We start from the raw sequence: 21,866 nt of genomic DNA on the forward strand, positions 1-21,866 counted from the left end.
AAAGTCCTATAAAAAGAAAAAAAACGTATGGGGCAAGCTCCTTGACATCAGTCTTGAAGAATCTTTTTCTTTTTTTGGATTTGACACAAAAAGCAAAGGCAACAAAAGCAAAAATAAACAGGTGAAATGACATTGAGCTGAAAAGCTTCTGCACAGGAAAAGGAAGCATCAACAAAAGGAAAATGTAACCTATGGAATGGGAAAAACATTTAAAAATCAAATATACGAAGAGATTAATATCCAAAATAAGAGAGAATTTATATAACTAACAGCAAAAAAACCCCATATCATCTGATTAAAACAATGAGCAGAGGAACTGAATAGACATTTTTACAAAGGAGACATCAAAATGGCCAACGGGTACATGAAAAAGTGCTCAGCATCACTAATTATCAGGGGGATGCAAATCAAATCCACAAGGCAACATCACGTCACACAAGTTAGAATGGCCATGACCACAAAGATAAGAGATATTGCCAAGGCTGTGGGAAAAAGTGAACCTTTGTGTACTGTTGCGGGGACTCCAAATTGGTGCAGCCACTATGGAAAACAATATAGAAATTTCTAAAAAAATAAAAATAATAGAACTGTTGTATGATCCAGCAATCCCACTTCTGGGTATACATCCAGAGGAAATGGAAACAGGGTAGTGAAAAGATATCTGCACCCACATGTTCACTGCAGCATCTCTCACAATAGCCAAGACATGGAAATGATCTAAGTGTCCAGTAACAGATGACCGGATAAAAAACATGTAACACACACACATACAAAAAGAATATTATTTAGCCATAAGGGAAAAAAATTCCATTTGCGACAACATGGATAAATCTTGAGGGCTTTATGCTAAGTGAAAAAGGTCAAAGACAAGTACTGCATGATATCGCTTATACGTGGAAATTTTTTTTAAGTCAAACTCATAGAAACAGAGAGTAGAAAACTGCTTATCTTTTCTATGAGTCACACATTTTTGTTAACTAATAATAAATATGATTTTATAAAGAAAATGGATTGTTTTCTTTTACTTCAATGTGATAGATTGTGTGATTAAGATATCAAATTACCTAATTTTACATAAAAATCCCTTAAAATTTAATGTAAATTATATATAGTTTCCAACTATTCAGTGGTAAATTTTATCCTTATCTATATTATGAAATATAATCATTTCCTTTTAAGCGAGCAGCCCAGTCAACTGCTCATTTAATCTTACGAGTTGGAGATTTACTCCTCTGCCTTTTACAGCAATATAGAATTGTTTAAAATATTTTAAACCACATAATGAATAATGCCTATTCTTTGGGGCACTTTTTATTTGAAGATAATAATGAACCACCTTTGAGATGCTGATTATGAAAGGAGTGATAAGCTTCCTCTTAAGACACTGTTAACTGCTTCAGAAAGAGGAGGGAAGCTGATGAAAGGCAGTTCATATAGCTTCAGGGAACATGTGGGTAACACTTAGATCATTTCCATATCTCGGCTATTGTGAGTGATGCTGCAGTGAACATGTGGGTACAGATATCTTTTCAGTATCCTGGACTGTGATCTGGCCACAATTATTCACAGGGTTGAGGATCAAGCATCAAATTCACCCAACACATTCCATCTGCCCTTTCCTCTTTTGTGATGCCTTCTCAAGGCAGTGGGAAGAACAAAATTTTAGGAAAAAAAAATACAGACATATGTATTGCATTCTGTAAAAGCACTAGAATCTCCCAGGAATACAATAGAATGTATTCTGCAAAAGTACAGCTTTCTTAAACTTGCCTGAAAAAGTCCTAAGCAACAACTGTAGTGAGCTGTTCCTTAAGCTGCCTTAGAACAGCTCACAGCTGGGCTACCGTTAATTACCCCAGGCAGCTCTCATCAGGAGAACTTCAAAGGGTCTCCCCAGCCCACTCCCCAGTGCTCTAGGAAGCTTCTAAGTCTGTCTTTTCACCAAATCATTTACAAAGTTTGGAAACACTGAAAACATCTTTCATCTTTTCAGTTCCTCTGCGGTTAATCATGTTTTTGTTCAATTCCAAGTTCAGTCCAGGGCCATTTTCTGCAAATCTGCTTTGCAGGCAAGCATGTGTATTCAGTAAGCTTTACCAGTGTTCTTCAAGTTCAATAACAAAAAAATCTGAAGGCAAACATACTGTCTTCAGAGCCAATGCAAGCATTTACCTAGAATTTAAAACACTGTGTTGCAGAATTCAGCTTTTTCTTATTTACAGGCTAGAAGAAATAGGCTAGAAAAATACAATTGCTTCAATCCATTTATACTAGATCTTAGAGATTTAAAAACTTAAGAAACTGTAAGCCTTTCAACTTTAGATTGACCTCGTGATAAAGATGAAAAGAGAAAGAAAGGGATGTAACAGGGATAGTCTTCAGGGACTGCCCACCGGGCACCTGATAACCCTTGGATCTAGACCATAATGCCTAAAATTTTGAGCTCAAGATCTACACATTCATTTATTCCATCATTCAAAGGAAAATAACAGAGACTTTGGTTTGCCAGGCGCGATGCTGAGAGCAGGAAGGGTGCTAGAACTATTAAGTTCAACAAAAACTCCAAACCACATTTAAGAAACTCGTACATTTGTTGAGGGAGAACACCAAAGAGTAAACAGACAGCAAAGCTTATGAAAAGTGCTGTGAAAGTGAGAGGCATAAAAATCGACTGGCAACAGAGGTAAGAAAGTAATTCCTGTTGGTGAACTGCGAAGGGCTTCAGGAAGAGGAGGATTTTTGAGGAGACTCACAAACTTTCCAGCGAAAGAAGAGATGTGGGGTGCGGAGGAGGCCAGAATACCAAGGCAAAGAGAAAAGAAGCAAGAAAGGCAGAGAGGTCTGAAGATAAATGGGAGGAGTTTCATGTGCCTGCAGTAGACGGTATGAAAGGGAAAATGGAAAAAAAAAAGCGAAGGTTTTGAAGGTCCATTTTTGCTTCACTTATAAATTGGGATTTTATCCTATTGATAATATAGTGGTAATGAAGGCTCAAAACAAACAAACCAAAAAAAAAAAAAAAAACCACAAACCCAGCCCCTGCTGATAGCAGTTGGCAAGTTGAATTCCAAGTGCAAGGGGTAGAGACAGGGTGAAGGCAAAGTTTACTCAAGGAGCCAGCACACTAGTCAAGGGGAAAATGATGAAAGATTGAGAATCTTCAAGGCATCACCTCCGAGTTAAGTTCAGATACTCTGAGTAGGGCACACTTTTGTCATTCAAATAGGTATTGGTACAAGTGAATTTTAAGACACTCCTTCCTCAAGACAAAGGCTGCAAAGAAATAAGAATATGAGAAGGAAGATGCCAGATAGTTACGATTATTGAAGGGCAAAAGACAGATATGGCACGCTTTGAAATTTCACCTCAAATCAATTCTGGATCTCATTTTAAAATAAATCCCAGTGATGTTAGAGGGAGGTCCTGGGTCCAAGATGTTACCATAGCAAGATCCTGAACTTACATTTTCCCGCAGAATCTACAGCCACATGTGGAAGAATTTCCTCTGAACAAAGCCTAAAAACTGGTGAAGTGACCCCTTCACATCAGGATAATGAGAGACAAACCACATCCAAACAGGTAGGAAAGGCTGAGACACAGGCTCACCATAAACCCCACCCTGAGTGCAGCGCCCCCCAAATCAGGAGGGAACTCAAAACCCAGAACTTCTCCCTCAGGTGTGAAGAGTCACCACCCCACATCGGGCACCCCAACCATTAAGGCCACCACCTGAAAGGCGAGCCCCCAAAACATCTGGCTTTCAGGACCAACAAGGCTCGTGCCTGTGAGAACTGCAGGTCTGTAGAAAACTCAGAAATGGCTCTTAAAGGGCTCACGTGCAGGCTCGCCTGCCCCAGGGCCAAAGGGCAGAAGCAGCTCTTTAAAGATGCCCAGACTTTATGTCAAAGAGACTCTTCTGCTAATCTTAAAATGTTGGTCCAAGGGGCAGGAAGCTGCGGGGAGACTCTCCAAGGACAGAGGCGGTGCCAATTTCCTGCTCTCTCTGCCTCACTACAGCCAGGGGGTGCCAGCTTTTGTCCTTTTCCTTTCTGGCAGGTGCCATCTTTATACTAAAGACACTGGAAGTCATCTTTTTTTTTTCTTCTTTTTCTCTTTGCAATTTCCTTCTGCCACACACTGGGGTACCAGTATCTCCTGAAAGAAAGTTTCCACACATGTTGGTGCCCCAGTTCTTCTGTCTGGTAACTCAGTTTTTGCGGCTGCCACTCAGAGAATGCCTCCTGATTGCCTGGTCCTAGGGTCCAGAGGCACTTGTGTTCCTGGGTCCCACAGGACTATGACAATTGGAGAGACAGTTCTCGGAAAACTGCCATTCCCAGGGCACTGCACAGGGAGCAGACTGGCACATACCCAGTCTTTCTGAGAAAGTGGCTGAGTTGCTTGTGCAGGAATTCTGGCCTGTATGGGAGGCTTCTTGTCTGGCACACTTACAGGGGCCTACAAAGGTCCTGTCGGGGAACTGAGGCCAGAGACGTAATCTTTGCACTCTGCCTCTGCCTCACTCCAGCCCACTGGTATCTTCCAGAAACAGGCTTATATCTTTGTATGGTGCCCTGATTTTTGCATCTGCTGCCAGAGGATACCCATACATCACCTGGTTCTGGTGATGAGCAGAGCTTGCACTTGTGGTCCATCAGGACTCTGTACATTTGCATGCTCTCAAAGCTGCTGCCTGAGGGTCTGGCTTCCAATCAGCCTGAATCAAGGTGCTAACTGAGATCCTCCCCTCTGGGTCACCGACTAGTCTTGGCACGCCCTCAACAAGGAAATATTAAAAATAAAATAGGCTGCTTGGACAATCACAAAGGTTCGGGAGACAACCAAGACCCAGAGCACAGTTGAACAATAAGGTTCATCTCCTACACGAGGCCAAGGCTTCAGAAACGAGACAGGTGGCTGTTTCATCAAATGCATAGAAACCAATACAGAGTCAAGCTAAAAAGAAGAAAAAGAGAAATACGTTTCAAATGAAAGAGTAAGATAAAACCTCTGTAGGGGGCTGGGGGGGGGAGGGGGACTTTAATGAAATGAAGGTAAGTAATTTGCCTGATAAAAGAGTTAAAAGTAATAATCATAAAGATACCCACCAAACTTGGGAGAAGAGTGGATGAACAGTGAAAATTTCAACAAAAAGATAGGAAATAGGAGAAAATACTAAAGAGCAGTCACAGGACTGAAGAATATCAAAACTGAACTGAAAAATACACCCAAGTGGTTCAACAGCAGACTAGATAAAGCAGAAGAAAAGATCAGTGAACTCAAAGACAGGGCAGAGAAAGCCACTCAATCAGATGAGTGAAAATAAAAAAGAATGAAAGAAATGAAGGTAGTTTAAGAACTTTTGGGACAACAGCAAGTGAAATGACAGTTGCATTATAAGAGTCTCACAAGGAGAAGAGAGAAAGAAAACAGCAGAACACTTATTGGAAGAAATAATGGCTGAAAACTTCCCTAACTTGGGGAAGAAGCAGACATTCAGATCCAGGAAGCCCAGACAGTTCCAAATAGGATGAATACCAAGGGACTCACACCAAGACACATTCTAATTAAAATGTTACAAGTTAGAGACAGCCAGAGAATCTTAAAAGCACCAGGAGAAAAACAACCTGTTGCACACAAGAATATTGGTAGATTTTTCCACAGAAACTTTGCAGGTCAGAAGGGAATGGTGTGATATATTAAAAGAACTGAAAGAAAAGACACTTCCGAGTAAGAATACTCTACCCAACAAAGTTACCCTTCAGAACTAAAGGAGAAATGCATAGCTTTACAGACAAAAATTAAATGAGTTCATCACCTTAAAGCCAGCCTTACAGGAAATGTTGAAGTGACTTCTTTCAACTGCAAAAAAAGTGATAATTAGTTACAAGAAAACATATGAAAGTATAAACCTCACCAGTAAAGGTAAATATATAGCAGAGGTAGTGAATTAATCACTAATACAGCCAGTATGAAGGTTAAAAGACAAAGTCCTAAAAATAAAGATGAAATGATGCATGAGGTTCTGGGTTCAATCCCCAGTATCTCCATTCAAAAAAATAAATTAATAAACCTAATTACCTCCCCCCCCCAAAATATTTTTTTTAAAAAATAAATAAATAAATAAAATTTAAAAATAAATAAATATGTGGGAGGATGATAATATTTAATTGAAGAGTTCAGTGATGTGTCTGAATTAAATAGCAATTTGTCAATTATTCTAAATGCCCACCTGAATGATAAGCGACCTACAAAACTTGTAAATCTTCGTATGCATACACAAATTAGCATCCCTGCTTTGTGAGGTGGTAAGTTACACTGCGCCGTCAGGCACATACAAAGATACCCCATAGAAGATCTGATTCAAAGGGGTTTCTGAATGTTTAGCTCCGATCTGCATTTAAATTACTTGCATGAACAGCTATGACCAAAGGATGTAGCAAATAAACATGATGACCACCAGAGATTTTCACTTTAGAGAAACAAAGTAGTGACAGAGAACGCAGAAAGTCTGACATTAAAGAGCTAAAAGAAAGCGTAGCTGGCAGTCTGGAAGAGTTCAGTTCTTGTAGAGACATTGCATTTCTAAAGTTCTTTCTGCTAGTACTGAATTTAGCACCTTTTAGAAAGAGCTACACTGACTTCAGTTCAATGTGAGAAACGTTTCTAAAGTAAATGGAAGTGTCTCGGGTGCTGTGTTTCATAATGAATCTCAAGGTAAATAAATAAATAAACAAACAAACATACAAACAAGAGATTTTAATCGATCCACTGAAGAAAACTCTGCTTTCTGCTCCAAACTGTTCTTCTCAAAGACTTCATAACACTCCACCCCCACCCTCTGGTCTCCAGAAGCTGGGAGAAGGGTGGACTATCCTGCCACGAGGCATTGGCTAGGATCTGGGGGGAAGGGTGGGAAGAAGGAATTGTGAACAAAGAGCCATGAATGACTATGGCCCCTTTTATTCACTTTCTCACTCAGGGGTTACAGTTGAGTTGCCTGCTATCAGCCTCACAGAAATAATAATAGAGGAATAGCTGCCGACAGAAGCAGTGAACTTTGACTCTCAACTCCCTCCCACGTACCCCTCAGGCATCACAACATGATGATAACCACTGTGATGGTACTGCCCGCATAGAATTGTGCCGAGGCCTCTGATAGGATCAAGGATCTCCTGTGGTTCCTCTGAGTCTTGAAAGGGTCAAGAACAGCCTGCCAAGGATGCTTTTATTCAAATGTACACTCTGGTGAATACCTGATCTATGTGAACTTCTGCGATGTTTCAAAATGCTTTTAATAATACCTTCAGCCTTTTCAGTCTCCAGCGATACTCTGACATTTAATGTAACTGAAATATCATGACTGGTGTCTACATACATAAATATTTTAACAAATGTGAATGCGTACATATCTAGAAATTGGGAAACATGGTTGCTCATGGAGACTGATTCCAAAAATGAATTTGCCTTGTGTTATGTGACAAATGTGACACGGAGTTACCTCATGACTGTGATTTTTTTCTTTTATAATTCTTGAATTCCGTTTCAGTGGAATATATATAGAACATTAAAAAGAATACTTTGGAGTTTTTGGCCTTTGTTAAACTTTAGCAAAACTGTTATAGCTAATATCTTAATAGAATTAGTAATATCTCTTTAATTATCAGTAGAACCAAACCTTTAATGTATCTACTTTCTCCATCAAATGAATGATTTAAGAAAATTTATTTTATAAGAACAATGCATAAACCTGTTGCAATGTGTGCTTTAAGCAATTAACTAGACAAAATATTTTAGTATATCTGACTGTATGTAAAAAATAAATTGTCTAACCGTTTCTCTTTTTTGTTTCAGTCACACATCACTGAATTCAAAGCATTTAGTAATGTGTCAGACAGTTGGAGCTAAGTCATAGGGACAGTTCATAATATATGAACAATCTGTGTACTTTGTACTGCTAACAAACTTATTTGTTGCACTAGATTTAAGTCAGCGTGGCCATTTGAAACTGAAAAAATGAACAAAAGAGTCCATCAAATTAGTTCAATAAACAAATCACTGAACACAAAAAAATGGAAGAGAAATGATTCTCATTTAAAAAAATCTGTTTTTCTGCCTCTGCACGTTCTAAATTAGTCAATATACTTCTTATCAGTTTTCCATTATTATAAATATAAAAAGTTGAGTGGTACCACAATGGCAGTTGAACTAAAGTAATTGATAAGCATCAAATATTTCTGACTTTAATTGGTACACAGGGGTATTTTACACATATATATGTGCAAGAACAAACATGCTACTTATTTAAGTACACATATTAAATAAATTCACACAAACACCTGTTCACTTTAAAAAGCTGACAGCATCACTGAGCAACTAAATAAGAAAGATTCAAACCTAATAATCTTCCTTCCAAAATATCTCATGCAATTTAACAGACAACCTTCCAGAAATACGTGTATCACCTAACTCATTTCTTCACTGCGAATGTAGTCATGTGAATCCATTTTAAAACTATAAAGATAATATGCATATCACTAATAAACCCTGACATAAAGGATACATTGAAAACTCTATCATTGAGGCAAATTTTAAGCTCCTGTCATTAGCTGTTAATATACACACATCAAGATGAATAATAATAATAGTGCAGCTGATTATAAATTATAATTTAGATTTCCATGGTCAATCCCTTTGCTCTTTATCTTATATGATTTGATTAAGGTTATTTTGACATATATTAGTAACAGTATTAGATATCGAGATGCACTTGATTAACCAACCAGTTTTTATAAGATTACATCTTTACATTAACAAAACCAGTAAGGTTTTAACAAATATGCTATATCGCAATATAAAAGACACATTTTTCTCTCTCTTTTTACACACAACATTAAGGAAGGATTTATAACATTGTCACCTAGGTAGAATGAATTACTTCTAAATCCCCAGCACGTTTTTCTGTTACGAGTACACTGAGTATGTGTGCTAACTGAATACACGTATTCAGTTCCATCAGCCCTTCTAATAGCAACAAATGTAAGTAATTTGTGTTCCGTTTAACTGGAGAAACCAAAATGCTTAGAGATAAGGCAGAAAGTAATAAGAACATTTGTTTGTTTGTTTAAATTATCTTGCCCTTTATATCATACTACACAAACATGAGTAGAAAGAGAAAAATTCTAACTTCAGAAACGGCAGCAAGTAAATGTTTCCACCAGGCAAACTGTCAAGACACACTGGACAGCATCAGTGAAAGTAGGTCTATGCTTTCTTGGCTACAAAACTGGAAAGAGAAAATCTTGATACAAGAGACCTCTTCAGATAAAAACCACAATGTTTCAGCCAAAGGCAACTCCTCTCTCTTCCCCGAAGTGTCTAATCAGCTAATTTCTAAAGGTTATGAGCCAACGACAAACCCTAACCCTAGAGGCTCCCTTATGCTTTTTACTCTCATCCTTGTTCAAAGTATTCAAAATTCAACTTTTTTTTTAATGAACAAGTGATGAATGTACAGCTAAAACTTTAATCAAACTTTAATAAAGAAAAACAGTGTCCATCCTGATCGTTTACAGGTATTCAGAAAGACAGCACTAGTGATTATATGCTCTAGAACAAACAGAATGTTTCCAAAAGAACAGTGGAGTCAAGTAAATCAAATTTCTATTTATGACTCTACTAATCCATTGGAAATAACTCCATTGACAAAAGTAACCAAATTTTCAGTTAGATCAAATAATATGATCTCAACCACCTGAAAATTCAAGAACACTGAGGCAGTCAATAGCAGTGACCCAAAATTCTATTATCACAGCTCAAATTTCACTAACTTATAAATATTTACTTTGTGAACCCTAAATACAAACAAGACAGCTACAATGTACATTAGAGGAAAATGAAGTGTTCCCACAGGGTTTTTGCAATAGGAGAAATAAAGTTGCTTCTTTTATTTTTCATATAAAAAAGATATGAACAAGATAAACTACATTAAACTAAGAAATGGTTTTAAAAAAAGCATTATATAAATAATTTCAAACTCTGCATATAACATACTCTACATATAACACACTCATTTAAAGATAGTAATATTTCCTCATCAAAAATGTTCTTCAGCAGAGATTTGTCATCCTTTTTTGAAATGTTACAAGAAATCAACCCCTTAATAATCATACAATTATCTCTGTAATTCATGGATAGAGGTAAATTATTAAAATGGAGATATTCATGAACACATTTAGAAAATTGGGGTGACTCATTCTTCTATCCCAATATCTAATAATTAAAATAGGTTAGACATACACTCTAGTTGAAGATACACTCTAATCAAAGTTCCACACCAAGGGAAAGCAATAAAAGTTTATAAACTTAAAATACCCAAATATTTCTTCCAGGCATCCTATTTGTGTTTTATTATTGTCTTACCTCAATGATTTTGTCATGAATCTCTAGGCCATCTGCTCTATCAGCAGGTCCGTTTTCCAAAATTTTTGAAACATAAATTCCTTCCATTGGTGTTTCTTCTTGTTTATTCTATTAAAAATACAAACATTAGCAGCAAGAAAGATGTAAATGAAATTTTAAGTTGCATAAAAACAATTTAGTTAATGTAACATTGCCAATCCTCCCCAAACACACAACTCTCTTTCTGGGCTGGGGATTTGGCACTGAATTTTAACTCACTTAACACCAAATAGTCATTAATCAAGATGGCAGCTTTAATGAACAAGTCCAGCATCTTTGACAAGATTATCTGTTTACCTCGTCTTTTGTGTTTTGCAATGTACATACAAGCTATGGGGAAAGGGCATGTAAAAAGACTTCTAAGTATTATTTATAAAACATCCCACTTCTAGAGAGATGTAGCAATTTTAAAAAGGTTATCAGTTAAAGGAAACAAAAAGTATATCCAGCCTCACTATACAATTGGTTTGACATGTGGTCATAGTTTTGAAAATGTAACTTGGCCTCACGATGTGACATATTTGAAAATATAGCTCTGACTGTATCTATTCACAGGGGAGACTGAGAGCTTACTCAAGTGTAAAATCCCAAAAGATCAATTCCAAACTGCAGGAAAACCCATTCAAAGCTAATCTTTACACAGTTTCAGGTGCAATCAGCCTAATGACTAGTTAAACCTCGAACATACAGCCAATATGGTACAAATACATTTCAGCAAATCACAAGAAACCAATTATATTGCAAAACTTACTTAGGGAAAATGCCCAGCCTCCTATAATAATATATTGTATAATTTTAAATGTCATTCCATTTCATGGCAAGTTAAAATTATCCCTCCTTAATTAGCCTTCTTTTAACATGAATTTTAAGAGGCTCCTCAAAATGCCCAATGTCTTCTAAATGTCAAAAACCTAACTAGCATTTATAAACATATTCCTTAGGGGAAAAGAAAACAAAAATGATATGCCAAAAAGCCTTCTATCTTTTTGTAATAAATGGGGACAGAAGCACAGCAGTCATTAGTTGCCAGGTTTTCAAAATGCTTAAACACATAGAGGAAATAGATCATTGCCATCCCGACCTGAACATAGCATATGGCTAACAATGCAAAGACAGTTTCCGTGGATGACATCTGCATTGCAGGATGCAAAACTTTCATGGTAGCTTATTTGGAAAATCAAAAAAAAAAAAAAAAGTAATTTTTTAAAACCTTCACTACCTTTTCTAGATAGGGTGAAAATTAAGTTGATGTAGTATTTGAAGGATATGAAAGAACTTTGCAACTACAGTTTGGTATACGTTTATAACTCGAGCATTCTAAAACCAATTGACATCAATGTAGAAAATAGTTTTTATTCAATTAAACAAAGAATTTGATTTGGGGAGCCAAAACTATGATAAATCAACTACCTTTTAAACATGGTATTTCCTATGTAATTGTGAAAACAATTATTCCTTATTTCAGCTCATTTGAACTCTTCATTCATTCATTCCATACATATTATAAACTGTCTGGTCTGCATTAGCATGTGAAAACTGACCAGTCTGACTTAATAAATAGGAGGTACAAGCAGGCAATACACCTGTCTAATATTATCAAACAGAAATCACCTATATTTACTGTGAAATAAGTTTATTTAAGAAACTTAACAATAGGACTATATAATATACACAAAAATGTACTCTTTTTTAAAAAAGTACCAAAGAAATACAAATTGGTTAGCTGTTGTTTTTGTGTTGTTTTGTTTTTCTAAAAAATGAGAGATATGTACTGGAATACTTATATTGGAATATTTGCATTAAGGAATCTAATATTTGCACTATTTTAAACATTAAACCACTTTTTTTTACTCAAAATTCACAAATAAAAGCTAAGTTTTCTATTACTTTATAAGCAAAGACTGAGTTATACATTAACAAGGTGGGTTACCTGATTTTGTCGACCTCCTATAATATTGATTCCCAAAGTGTTATTTTCTCTTTCTAACACAACAGTGAATGGCTTATGTTCTCCATCCTAGAAGAAAGGGGATAAAATAACTAACTAGGTAAAAATATATAAAAGAAAGAAATGCTACAATAAAGGGTTTTTGTAACTAAATAAATTAAGATTTGAAAAAGAGAAAAGCTTAAAATCTTAAAGTTAAGGATGGTTGAATTTGGGAGGTTAATTTCTTCCTCAATTTCCTTTGAAATGATTTAAATTTTAAGGAACAACCATGCATGTGAGAAAAATAGATATTTTCAAAAATGACTAAATCCCTTTGCATTTTTACACATGCTGCTTTCATCCTAATGTAGCATCGAATTCTGACTCCGCTGTAATTTAGAACAGATTTCTGGTTTAACTATGCAGGTATCTTTATTTTTCTCCTCCATTACAAAAGAGTAAAATAAATTGTTAAACAATAATTTTTTTATATAAAATTTTCACTTTGGAAAGTCTTACAGGATGTAAAAATAGTGAGCTATTTATAAATTTCTTTCAACAGAAATATTCAGTTTGCTATTGTAACACAGAATCTGGTAGGTTACAGTGATCTGAATTTTAAATGATATTCTTATTTGGTTTTGCATAATTTCTGTGGAATTTAAAGAAGAGGATTTGTGCGAAGTAGTATGACTTGCTTTCCTGGTGGCCAGCTAATAGTTAAGCAAGTAGGAACTAAATCTATAACTTGCTTATTAAAAATGCCAATTTAAATATACGATGAAATAGGGCCAGGCTATATGAGTTTTATTCATGAGATAGATATTGCATATTTGGTAATTATCTCTGAATAATAAAAATGCCTTAAACGTCATCACCACAACTACCATCATCACCGCCTTCTCCCAGGAGCTTTTCCCAGGCAGCGCCCACAGCAGCCCCTACTGGTGGTGGGAAAACATTTCTGAGGAGCACAGAGAAGCCTTCTGGTAATTAGTCTGCAGATCCTGGGCAGTTTTTCCTCACTTCTCAGAAACACAGCTTGACTTGTTGCATGGACTTCCCTATCATATAATCTAGCCTTGCTTCTTCCCACCAACCATTGCCTCCCTAAGACCTTGAAACCTGAACTGGCATGACAAACCATATTTCTGTGCTTCTCTCTCGTCTTGCCATTTTGTAAACATATCTGGATATAAACACCACAGAGAAAGAATCACAGATAGCATCCAATCTTTTAATAAGCCCGAGCTTCGCTTATCAGAGTAGAAACAGTTCAGTCCCTCACCCTTCATTTATCCTTTTTAGGTTCAAGGACAGAAGCTTGTGAACGCGGTGTCTGAGGTGGAGGCAGTGCAAAGCAGTCCCAAATGGGCATCCTTCTGGGTTGCTCCGCCCCCCACCCCTCCGGAGGCTGAGGAATGAAAACAGCTCCTTGAACGGAGTGTAAGTTCTCCTAAATCCCTGCTCACCATGGCAGCGACCAACAATGTCAAACATTGTGTAGAAGTCCTTCAGAAGAGAAGGAACAGCTTTATAAACAAGCCTCTTCTCACGAGCTGCTGCAAAGAGGCTTGTTTATTCAGTCGGAAAGCGGGCGGTCCACGAACAGAGTTCGGGGCCAGCAGCCTCGACAAAGAAGGGAAACAGCCGCTGGCCGGGAGCTCATAGGGCTAGTCTGAGCGCAGCCGGATGAGTGCTCTCAGCCTTGGTTCCCCCCATCTCACACTCACACACTCACATGCCACCAATAAGGGAACCCGGAGGCTGGCCAGGATTATTTAGAAAGACCCTGCAGGTCTAAGAAATCCCACCTCTTAATTTCTTAACTCCAGGTTACCCTGGTTTCCCATATCCCTCATAATCCCTATGCTGAGATGAAGGTGGCTCATGTGGGCAGTTTGGCAGGGAAACTAAGTCATCAGGTGCTAAAGGTGTGAGGCTGACAAGGTCACAGGACACCGGCCGAAGGGAGAGAGGAGGCAGGTCGGGAAGGTCCTCGCTTCCTGGCTTTCCTTCCCTGATTGGCTTCAGGCACAGGCCAAAGGTACAAAAAATAGGCAGAGAGGGTAGGGCAGAGGAGAGAAAGATGAGGCGCAAAGCTCTGGGTGGGAAAATGAGTTTTTCTAATTCATCTTTCTCCGCCGAAAAGTTGGAATTGAATCTTTAAGTTTTCTACCATTCTTAATATAAGTGAGAAGGGAACAATCCTTGATAACTGCAATACTAACACACTCGACAGGGTAATAGGATAGGATGATCAGGGCGGTAGATGCCTCCTACCGCATAAGGATGTCACCTTGCAAAGGAATCCTGAAGTACCAGAAAGAACCGTCCCCTTTCCACCCCGATCGATCGTTCCCCGGGTGCCGGACCCCTCCGTGCTTACCGGGCCGTGGCCGCCGCCCAGGTCCCTGGCGAAGTTGCGGACGTGAGCCATGTACTGGGTGAACTTCTCCTGGTACCTGCGGGCTGTGAGCTGCACCTCGCCCTGCAGCGCCCAGAGCTGCGCCAGCAGCGCCTTCTCGCGCCGCCTCCAGGACAGGACCCGAGGCCCGGGCCCCCGCGCGCTCCCGCCGCGGACGCCCGGAGGCCCCCCGCGTGCGCCCCGGTTCCCGCCCCGGCCGACCCCGGGCGCCGAGCCGCAGCCCGGGCGGCGGCGGCGGCGGGCAGGGCCGAAGTCGCAGCGCTCGACGTGCGCCGCCAGCTCGCGCAGCCGGACCGCGCGGCCGCAGCCACGGGCGCGGTAGTCGCACTGGATGCGCAGCTTCTGGACGAGGCTGCGCAGAGGCAGCACCCGGTACAGCTCGCCCGGCGCCAGGGGCTGGCACTGCAGCGGGCACCGGCGCCGCCGCGCCGCCCAGGGCAGCAGGCAGCGCGCGCAGAAGACGTGCCCGCACGGCGTGCACAGGGGCTCCTCCAGCACCTGGCCGCACAGCTTGCACTCGAAATCCGGGTCCACGGCTTCGGCGAAGCGCTCCAGGGCAAAGCCCATGGTAGGGATGAGGGAGAAGGGGGAGTGCGAACGCGGAGGCCACTTTCTCCGAGCCCCCAGTCTCTCCTGCGCTTCCCCTGGGACAGCGCTCCCGCTCGTGGTGGGGGAGGAGGAGAAGGGTGAGGGGTTGTGATCTCAGAGTTTGTTTGGCTGGAAGTTTTCTGGCTGCGACTAGGTCCCCTGATTCGGCCGTATTGACACGAATAGACGCTACCTCCAGTTGGACCCCCCTCCCTCCCTCCACCCTCGCCCACGCCTTCGCTGCTGTGCAATTTATATTCTTTCAAATTTTGTCCGCCGTGTTCTGAGGCCAGTTTACAATGGTTCTTAGGAAAGCTGTGTTCGCCTTTGCCTGGACGGGGAACTTCAAGCAGTCCACGGGCAGAGCGGGTAATGGGCACAGCGCGGGTGTGAGAAATAACTCTTCATTCCACCAGAATGGAAGCTCCGCGAGAGCAGGATCTTCGTCCGGCTTTCCGCTGAATCCACATCACCATACATTAAGGCGTTCTTCAATAAATGGGTTACACTTCTGTTCTTTCAAATCAGTCAACTACAAAAGCATGAGCTAAGTGGCTGGGACCGAAGGAAATCACTATGAGGTATCTTCAGAGCCAGGCTTCTCAAATCACGATCCAGAAAGCAGGTGAGTGTAGCAGGGCGGGAGGATGAGTGACAGCAAAGACCGGGAAAGGGCCAGGTGCTCACCTGAGGACAACTCCCTCTGAGGGAGAACTTGAACCGCCACTCAGGGCCTCCTACCGTGTGAGGACGCTAGGATTGTGTTACCGGCAGTGTGACTCCCGGTTCAATCCGCACACCATCCATCTTCGACTTTTACCACTGGGAATGAGAATGTGATCATTTGGGCACCTGGAAAGGAGAATTAAAGGAAAGGATTATGAAAGAAAGCAGTGGAATAACAGAAATAAAATCTTAATGTACCGCGTCCCTCTACTTACCCTGAATGTACAGTTTAGATGCAAACTGCCCCTTCCTCCAGTTTGACTTAGAGCAACCAGGTCTTATGAAAACATGCAGTATGGGGTCCTTCCCTCCTGCCCCAGGGTCCTTTGCCATCTTCTGAACCTTAGGAAAGCAAAGCAAGCCTGTCACCTGGATACACACCCCTTACTGCCCTTTTCTGAAGCTACTCCCACATACCTAGGATGCACTTCCTAAATTAGTCATGATGGTTCCTCATTGTTCCCAGAAAACCATGTATTTTTGCATAGCCCCAAAATGTAACAGTGGCAACACATGAAAGAGGCTCCAGACTTTGTCCTTTAAATCCTTGGCACTAACTGAAGAATTAGCAAAGGCTAATAAAGGAGGCTAGTAAGAACCTTCTGAGCCTTTTTTGGTGTTTGAAAGAGGGTTTCATTAGAGTGGTTGAATAGCAAGTGATGATCCTGGGGTGGGTAGCCAGATACTCAATGTGCTTTTAAAGTGGTTTCAAAATAAGATGCTCTGTTTCGCATTTTATACATACAGATATTTGATAAAGTAACATTTGCCACAATGCTCTAAAGTACCCCCTCCCCTTGGCCAAGTAAATTTAGAATAAATTCCTGAGTAAATAAGAAGTCATTTAACATTGACAGCTTGAACTTATTCTTGTGAACTGCATAAACCAGGAAATGCAGAATGTTACAGAATTTATTCAAATCATTCTGGGCCACAGGTATCTATTCTCTCTTTTTTAAGGTATTGAAAAAGCTATGATTTATAGCTATGACTTTATAGGTAGGACTTGACATTTATTGTTTCACAATAAAAACAGTGGCAGTACACATTTTTAAAAACAGAAAGAAAAGAGATGGAATCTAAAAATGTTCTAGTGGTGAGGTATTAGGAAAATTAGACTTGCAGTTACTTGAAAAGAAAAAAAAATCAAACAGTGGTTATATGATGTCCTTGGTCCACCCTTGCAATTCTTGTAGCAAAAGTTAGGAATGTGAGCAGATTATGGGATGAGTGATTCCAGGATGTATAACATTTTGATGGTTAAAGAAAAGATGGAAGTCCAAAACCTTTGTCCACAGAGAATAACAAATTCAAAAATGAGAACATGTGAAGTGAAGCCAAGTAATGAAGTAGGCCAAAAGGGAGCGTAGGGAAATCTTTCCCTTAGAGAAAATGAAAGGTTGAGTACTTCCCAGAGTTAAATACCAGGAGGAAAACATTACAAGAGTTGAACGTGTAGGAAATGGACGTACTAAATGAACCTCATGGTCTCTGTTCATCTGAAAATGTAGTGGCATAAAAAATCTATGACAGCAGTTGAGTCAAATAGTCGGGTTTCACTTCTCAGACTAGAAAATATTATTCTATATATAAAGGAAAATTGTAATAGCCAGGAAAAGCTTGGTTTTGCTAGAAACATGGAGCCTAATTAGATTGAGGTAATTAGCTGAGGTAAACTATGGAAACACTTGGAATAAGTTTCAAATCTGCATAAATATTTCAGCAAAAGAGATCCAGTAATATTTAAATATCTTTTGGCCAGTGAGACAAATGAGTGCCTTGGATCGTTAGTCGTTAGCTTGAGCATATCTTTCTGTTTTTGCTGATCATTATTTTCTTTTAAGAATGCCTGGTTACTGAAATTTGCAGGCTGAATAGCATCGCTCGAGGAGGGGCTGAAAGATAAGATGCTGTCTTCCTTCTTGTCTAGCTGCCGTGCTGGCTGTGGCCAAGACCAGGCCTGTCTCCTTCCTCATAAGCTTTCATTCAGACTGAACTTGAGATTATGCGTGGCCAACTGAGAGACAACGGAAAGACATAAATGTGTTCGTTCCTCCCAGCCAAAGATCCTGGCTTGACTCAAAATATCTTTAACTAGTCAGTGTTTGGTGGATATTTTCAGTTTGGGAGCTAGTTTTTGCTTCAGTTCACTGTCAGGGGTCTTTATTCATGAAAACAGATTTAAAAAATCAACTTGATATATCCTTTGGGCCAATTCCTAGAGCAGTGATGAAACTTGAGTATGCCTGTGGGTGTTTCCAGTGAGAAGAGGCAGGGTTCCAAGTCGGTTCTGAGTCATCGCTACTTCCAAGGATGAATAGGGAATCAGAGAGTTACTTATCGTTGAGTCAAATGCTAAAGGACCTAATACTGAAATACTATATTCCAAGACTCAGAGATGATGAATGGAGATGAAAAAGGAGGAAGGGGTCATTTTTTTCCCACCCCATGCATAGATAATACTTTCAGCCAACTCATTTGTGATTTTTGTCATGTTGCCTCTTGCATTTGATTAAGAATCATATGAGGAAGTGAGCTTGAGGAATAAATTCCTGAATAAATAAGAAATCGTTTAATGTTAAGATCTTGAACTTACTCTTGTGAACTGCATAAACCAGGAAAAGAAGAATGTTATAGAATTTATTCAAATCATTTTTCAAAGAAAAATCTAAATCATTTCTTTATTTCCTATATGTTCATGTAGCACAATTTGGTACTTTTAAAGTATAAGTAATTTTTAAATCTACTATAAGAACTTGAAATCTCATCATTTATATTTTCTTTTCTCTGATTTCCTGATCATTTATCATGAATTAGTATTTTATGGTCTATAATCAGATTTTTCTCAAAGTGCCCTGAATTTAAGCTGCAACCATTTAAGATTACTCTGACAGTTAAGACAAAAATACCCAGCTGCTTCAGGTCAAACTAGTGCTTATGGAATATATTTTTTTCTGTATTGTTGAAATTAACATTCATTTTTGTTCTTAGCGTGATAGTTTTTGCATCATAAGCCAGGGTCAGAATTGTACCTAGTAGCATAAATAAATGTTTATAAAGCATAAGATAATAAGAAGTCAACTTGAGACCGCTTAAAAATTCCAAATTTGACAAAAACAATTTTATCTGTTTTCATGAATAAAGACTCATTGTTACTTTAAAACAATTTAAAGTTGAGTTTTTGAAAGTTCGTTAAAAGCAAGGCAGGTATTTTTGCAAGATATGCTGAAAACATATTATGCCAGGGAAGAGACACTTAGGGATCTATGTTTAACTCTGGAAAATAGAGAGTTGGTTACACCCAGAGAACAGACAGCAGTTTCAGTCCTTATAATCCCTGTCTTTTGATGTGTAGTACATAAGGAGTTACTTGCTATTATCTTGCTTTTCGACTGTCTTTGGCAAAATGAAGAGAGGGCATCATGACAATACAGCATGCTGTTTTTAAGAGGAATAAAATGATATTGTAATAGAAAAGAACAAATCTGACTCCATATTAGATCTGTTCTTTGGCTTTAACCCTGTGCCCTGTTTTCTAGGTTTAGTCTTGCTAGCTCTGCACCTTTTGTAAAAGAATGTCACCTTTAGCATGAAATATACAGGAGAGCCTATTCTCAAGGCTCTGACCTTTAAGGATATTAACACTTTTGCACTTATATAAAGATAACAAGTTGCAGAATAGAAAATAACATTTGTTTTGTTAAGAGATTTTACAGGGGCACCATGACCTGACCCACGGGGACAGCTGCAAGAACAAAGAATTCCTGCACCAAGAAGTTTGCACCAACCAACCACACCCTTTCCCCTTTTAGTATAAAAGGAGCCTGAATTCTGACTTGAGTAGGATGGTTCTTCAAGATATTAGTCTGCCATCCTCTCTGTCTGCTGGCTTTCCGAACAAAGTCGTTATTCCTGGCCCCACCACCTTGTTTCCCGATTTATTGGCCTGCTGTGCAGCGAGCGGAAAGAGTTTGGACTCGGTACAATATGAACAAAACTATTATGTACACCAGATACAGTAAATGGTTTACAGTAGCTGTGCAGTCTCTGTGGGAATGAAATGGAGACTTTGAAGACAACCAAGTTCAAGCGAGATATTAAATTAAAGGTTTTGGTAACTTTCAGTTCACTTATGTTCTGATTTCCTAAAGTCTCTGAGGCATTACTTAGGGCGACTTTATTATCCTATTTAAGAGAGGTCTATTGTGAGAGAAGTTTTGTAGAGGAAAATATATTACATCCTGTAGTGAACCCTGATTTTTTGCTACGACTCTGTGGGTCACAGTCACTGACAAAGAGGAAAGATACCAAAAACAACTATAAGAGCTAAGATGTGGTAACTCTACTGTGTGACAGGCACTCTTTACATGCATAACTTCATTCAATTCTCCCAGTCTCCGTTTTGGGTAGATACTATTATTATTCACACAATTTGCCCAAGTTTGCACAAATAGAAAGTGGCAGAACCTGGGATTAACCACGATCTGCCTCGGTGTACACTTTTCACTCTTAAACACTACACTATAATGGCTTTTTTCCTCTCACGTCTACTGTTGAGTTATCTTAGGACAAAATGTGCATATCATACTTTATCGTGAATGGAAGCTCTAATTGTCTTTTTGAATCCCATTGATTAAAGGGTTATCACTTTTTGTTTTCCCTTCTTTAAGGAGGGAAATTCTAAAGGCGTATTTATTAGAGGTCTTTGAGCAATTGGTGTGACTGGAACTATTTATGCCATTAATTGTTCTGTGTAATACCAATGTGGTGATATTTTTAGGTCACTTTGTCCCTCATGACTGGTCTCTAATAGCTGGGAGCTTTCTATATAGCAAACCAATTGTCTCAGTTCCTTAAATCCTGGCTTAATTAATTAATCACTATATACTTTGGTTGAGCCCTTATTTTGTGTTTATTTCTTTAATGAAAATTTTCTGTGACTCAATATCTTCTAGTTGTTTCTCTGAAAGTAACAAAATTTTGAGATAAGTTAAGCTCATTAAATAAGCTAAATTGTTGCTTAGCAGAAGCCAACATACTCTTTTTGTTGAATGTCATTTTTTGGTTTTTACTACTTGTTGTAATTGTGTGGGAACCAGAGCCTTAAATGAATATTGTAAGCAGGGTTTAAAGACAACACTAGAAAAAAATGTCTCAAATCACATTTACCCTCAATACAGGAGTTCCCCTTCATCTGAAGTTTTGCTTTGCCTGGTTTCAGGTACCCATGGTCAACTGCTTTCTGAAAATATTATATGGAAAATTCCAGAAATAAACAATTCATCGATTTTAGATTGCACAGCATTCTGAGCAGTGCCATCCCACTCCAGCTCACTCAGGGTTCCCAACTCTGGACGTCATCATGGCTTGATGATCCGGGATGCCCCCAAAGCAGATGGTCCTCCATCTGACCTATCGTCGGAAGGTCAGTAGTCGCCTAAGACTACGTCACAATGCCCACGTCATCCACCTCACTTCATCCCATCATGGAGGCATTTTTCAGCTCACATCATCGCAAAAACAAGGTTGAGTACCATAAGGTAGTTTGAGAGAGGAGTCTATATTCGCATACCTTGTAATTCAGTATATTGCCATAATTGTTCTATTTTGAGTCATTGTTAATCTCTTACTGTGAAAATTTATAAATTAAATTTTATAACAGATATCTATTTATAGGAAAAACATACTGTGTATAAGATCTGATATTATCCATGATTTCAGGCAGCCACTGGA

General features: G+C 39.1%; 1 protein-coding gene across 1 annotated transcript in view; it reads right to left on the reverse strand.

Moving 5' to 3' along the window:
- The window catches only part of PDZRN4 (PDZ domain containing ring finger 4), a 321,836-nt gene extending 306,356 nt beyond the window's left edge, over positions 1-15,480 (reverse strand). Inside the window, exons 1-3 of the mRNA XM_031683090.2 lie at positions 14,781-15,480; positions 12,392-12,478; positions 10,423-10,530 (exon numbers count right to left, since the gene is read on the reverse strand). Coding sequence (XP_031538950.2) covers positions 10,423-10,530; positions 12,392-12,478; positions 14,781-15,386 — 801 coding nt within the window. The 5' untranslated portion in view covers positions 15,387-15,480. The remainder of the gene's footprint in view (positions 1-10,422; positions 10,531-12,391; positions 12,479-14,780) is intronic.
- Between the last annotated feature and the right edge of the window lie 6,386 nt (positions 15,481-21,866).

Source organism: Vicugna pacos, chromosome 12 (assembly GCF_048564905.1).
Source record: "Vicugna pacos chromosome 12, VicPac4, whole genome shotgun sequence".
Taxonomy (NCBI): domain Eukaryota; kingdom Metazoa; phylum Chordata; class Mammalia; order Artiodactyla; family Camelidae; genus Vicugna; species Vicugna pacos.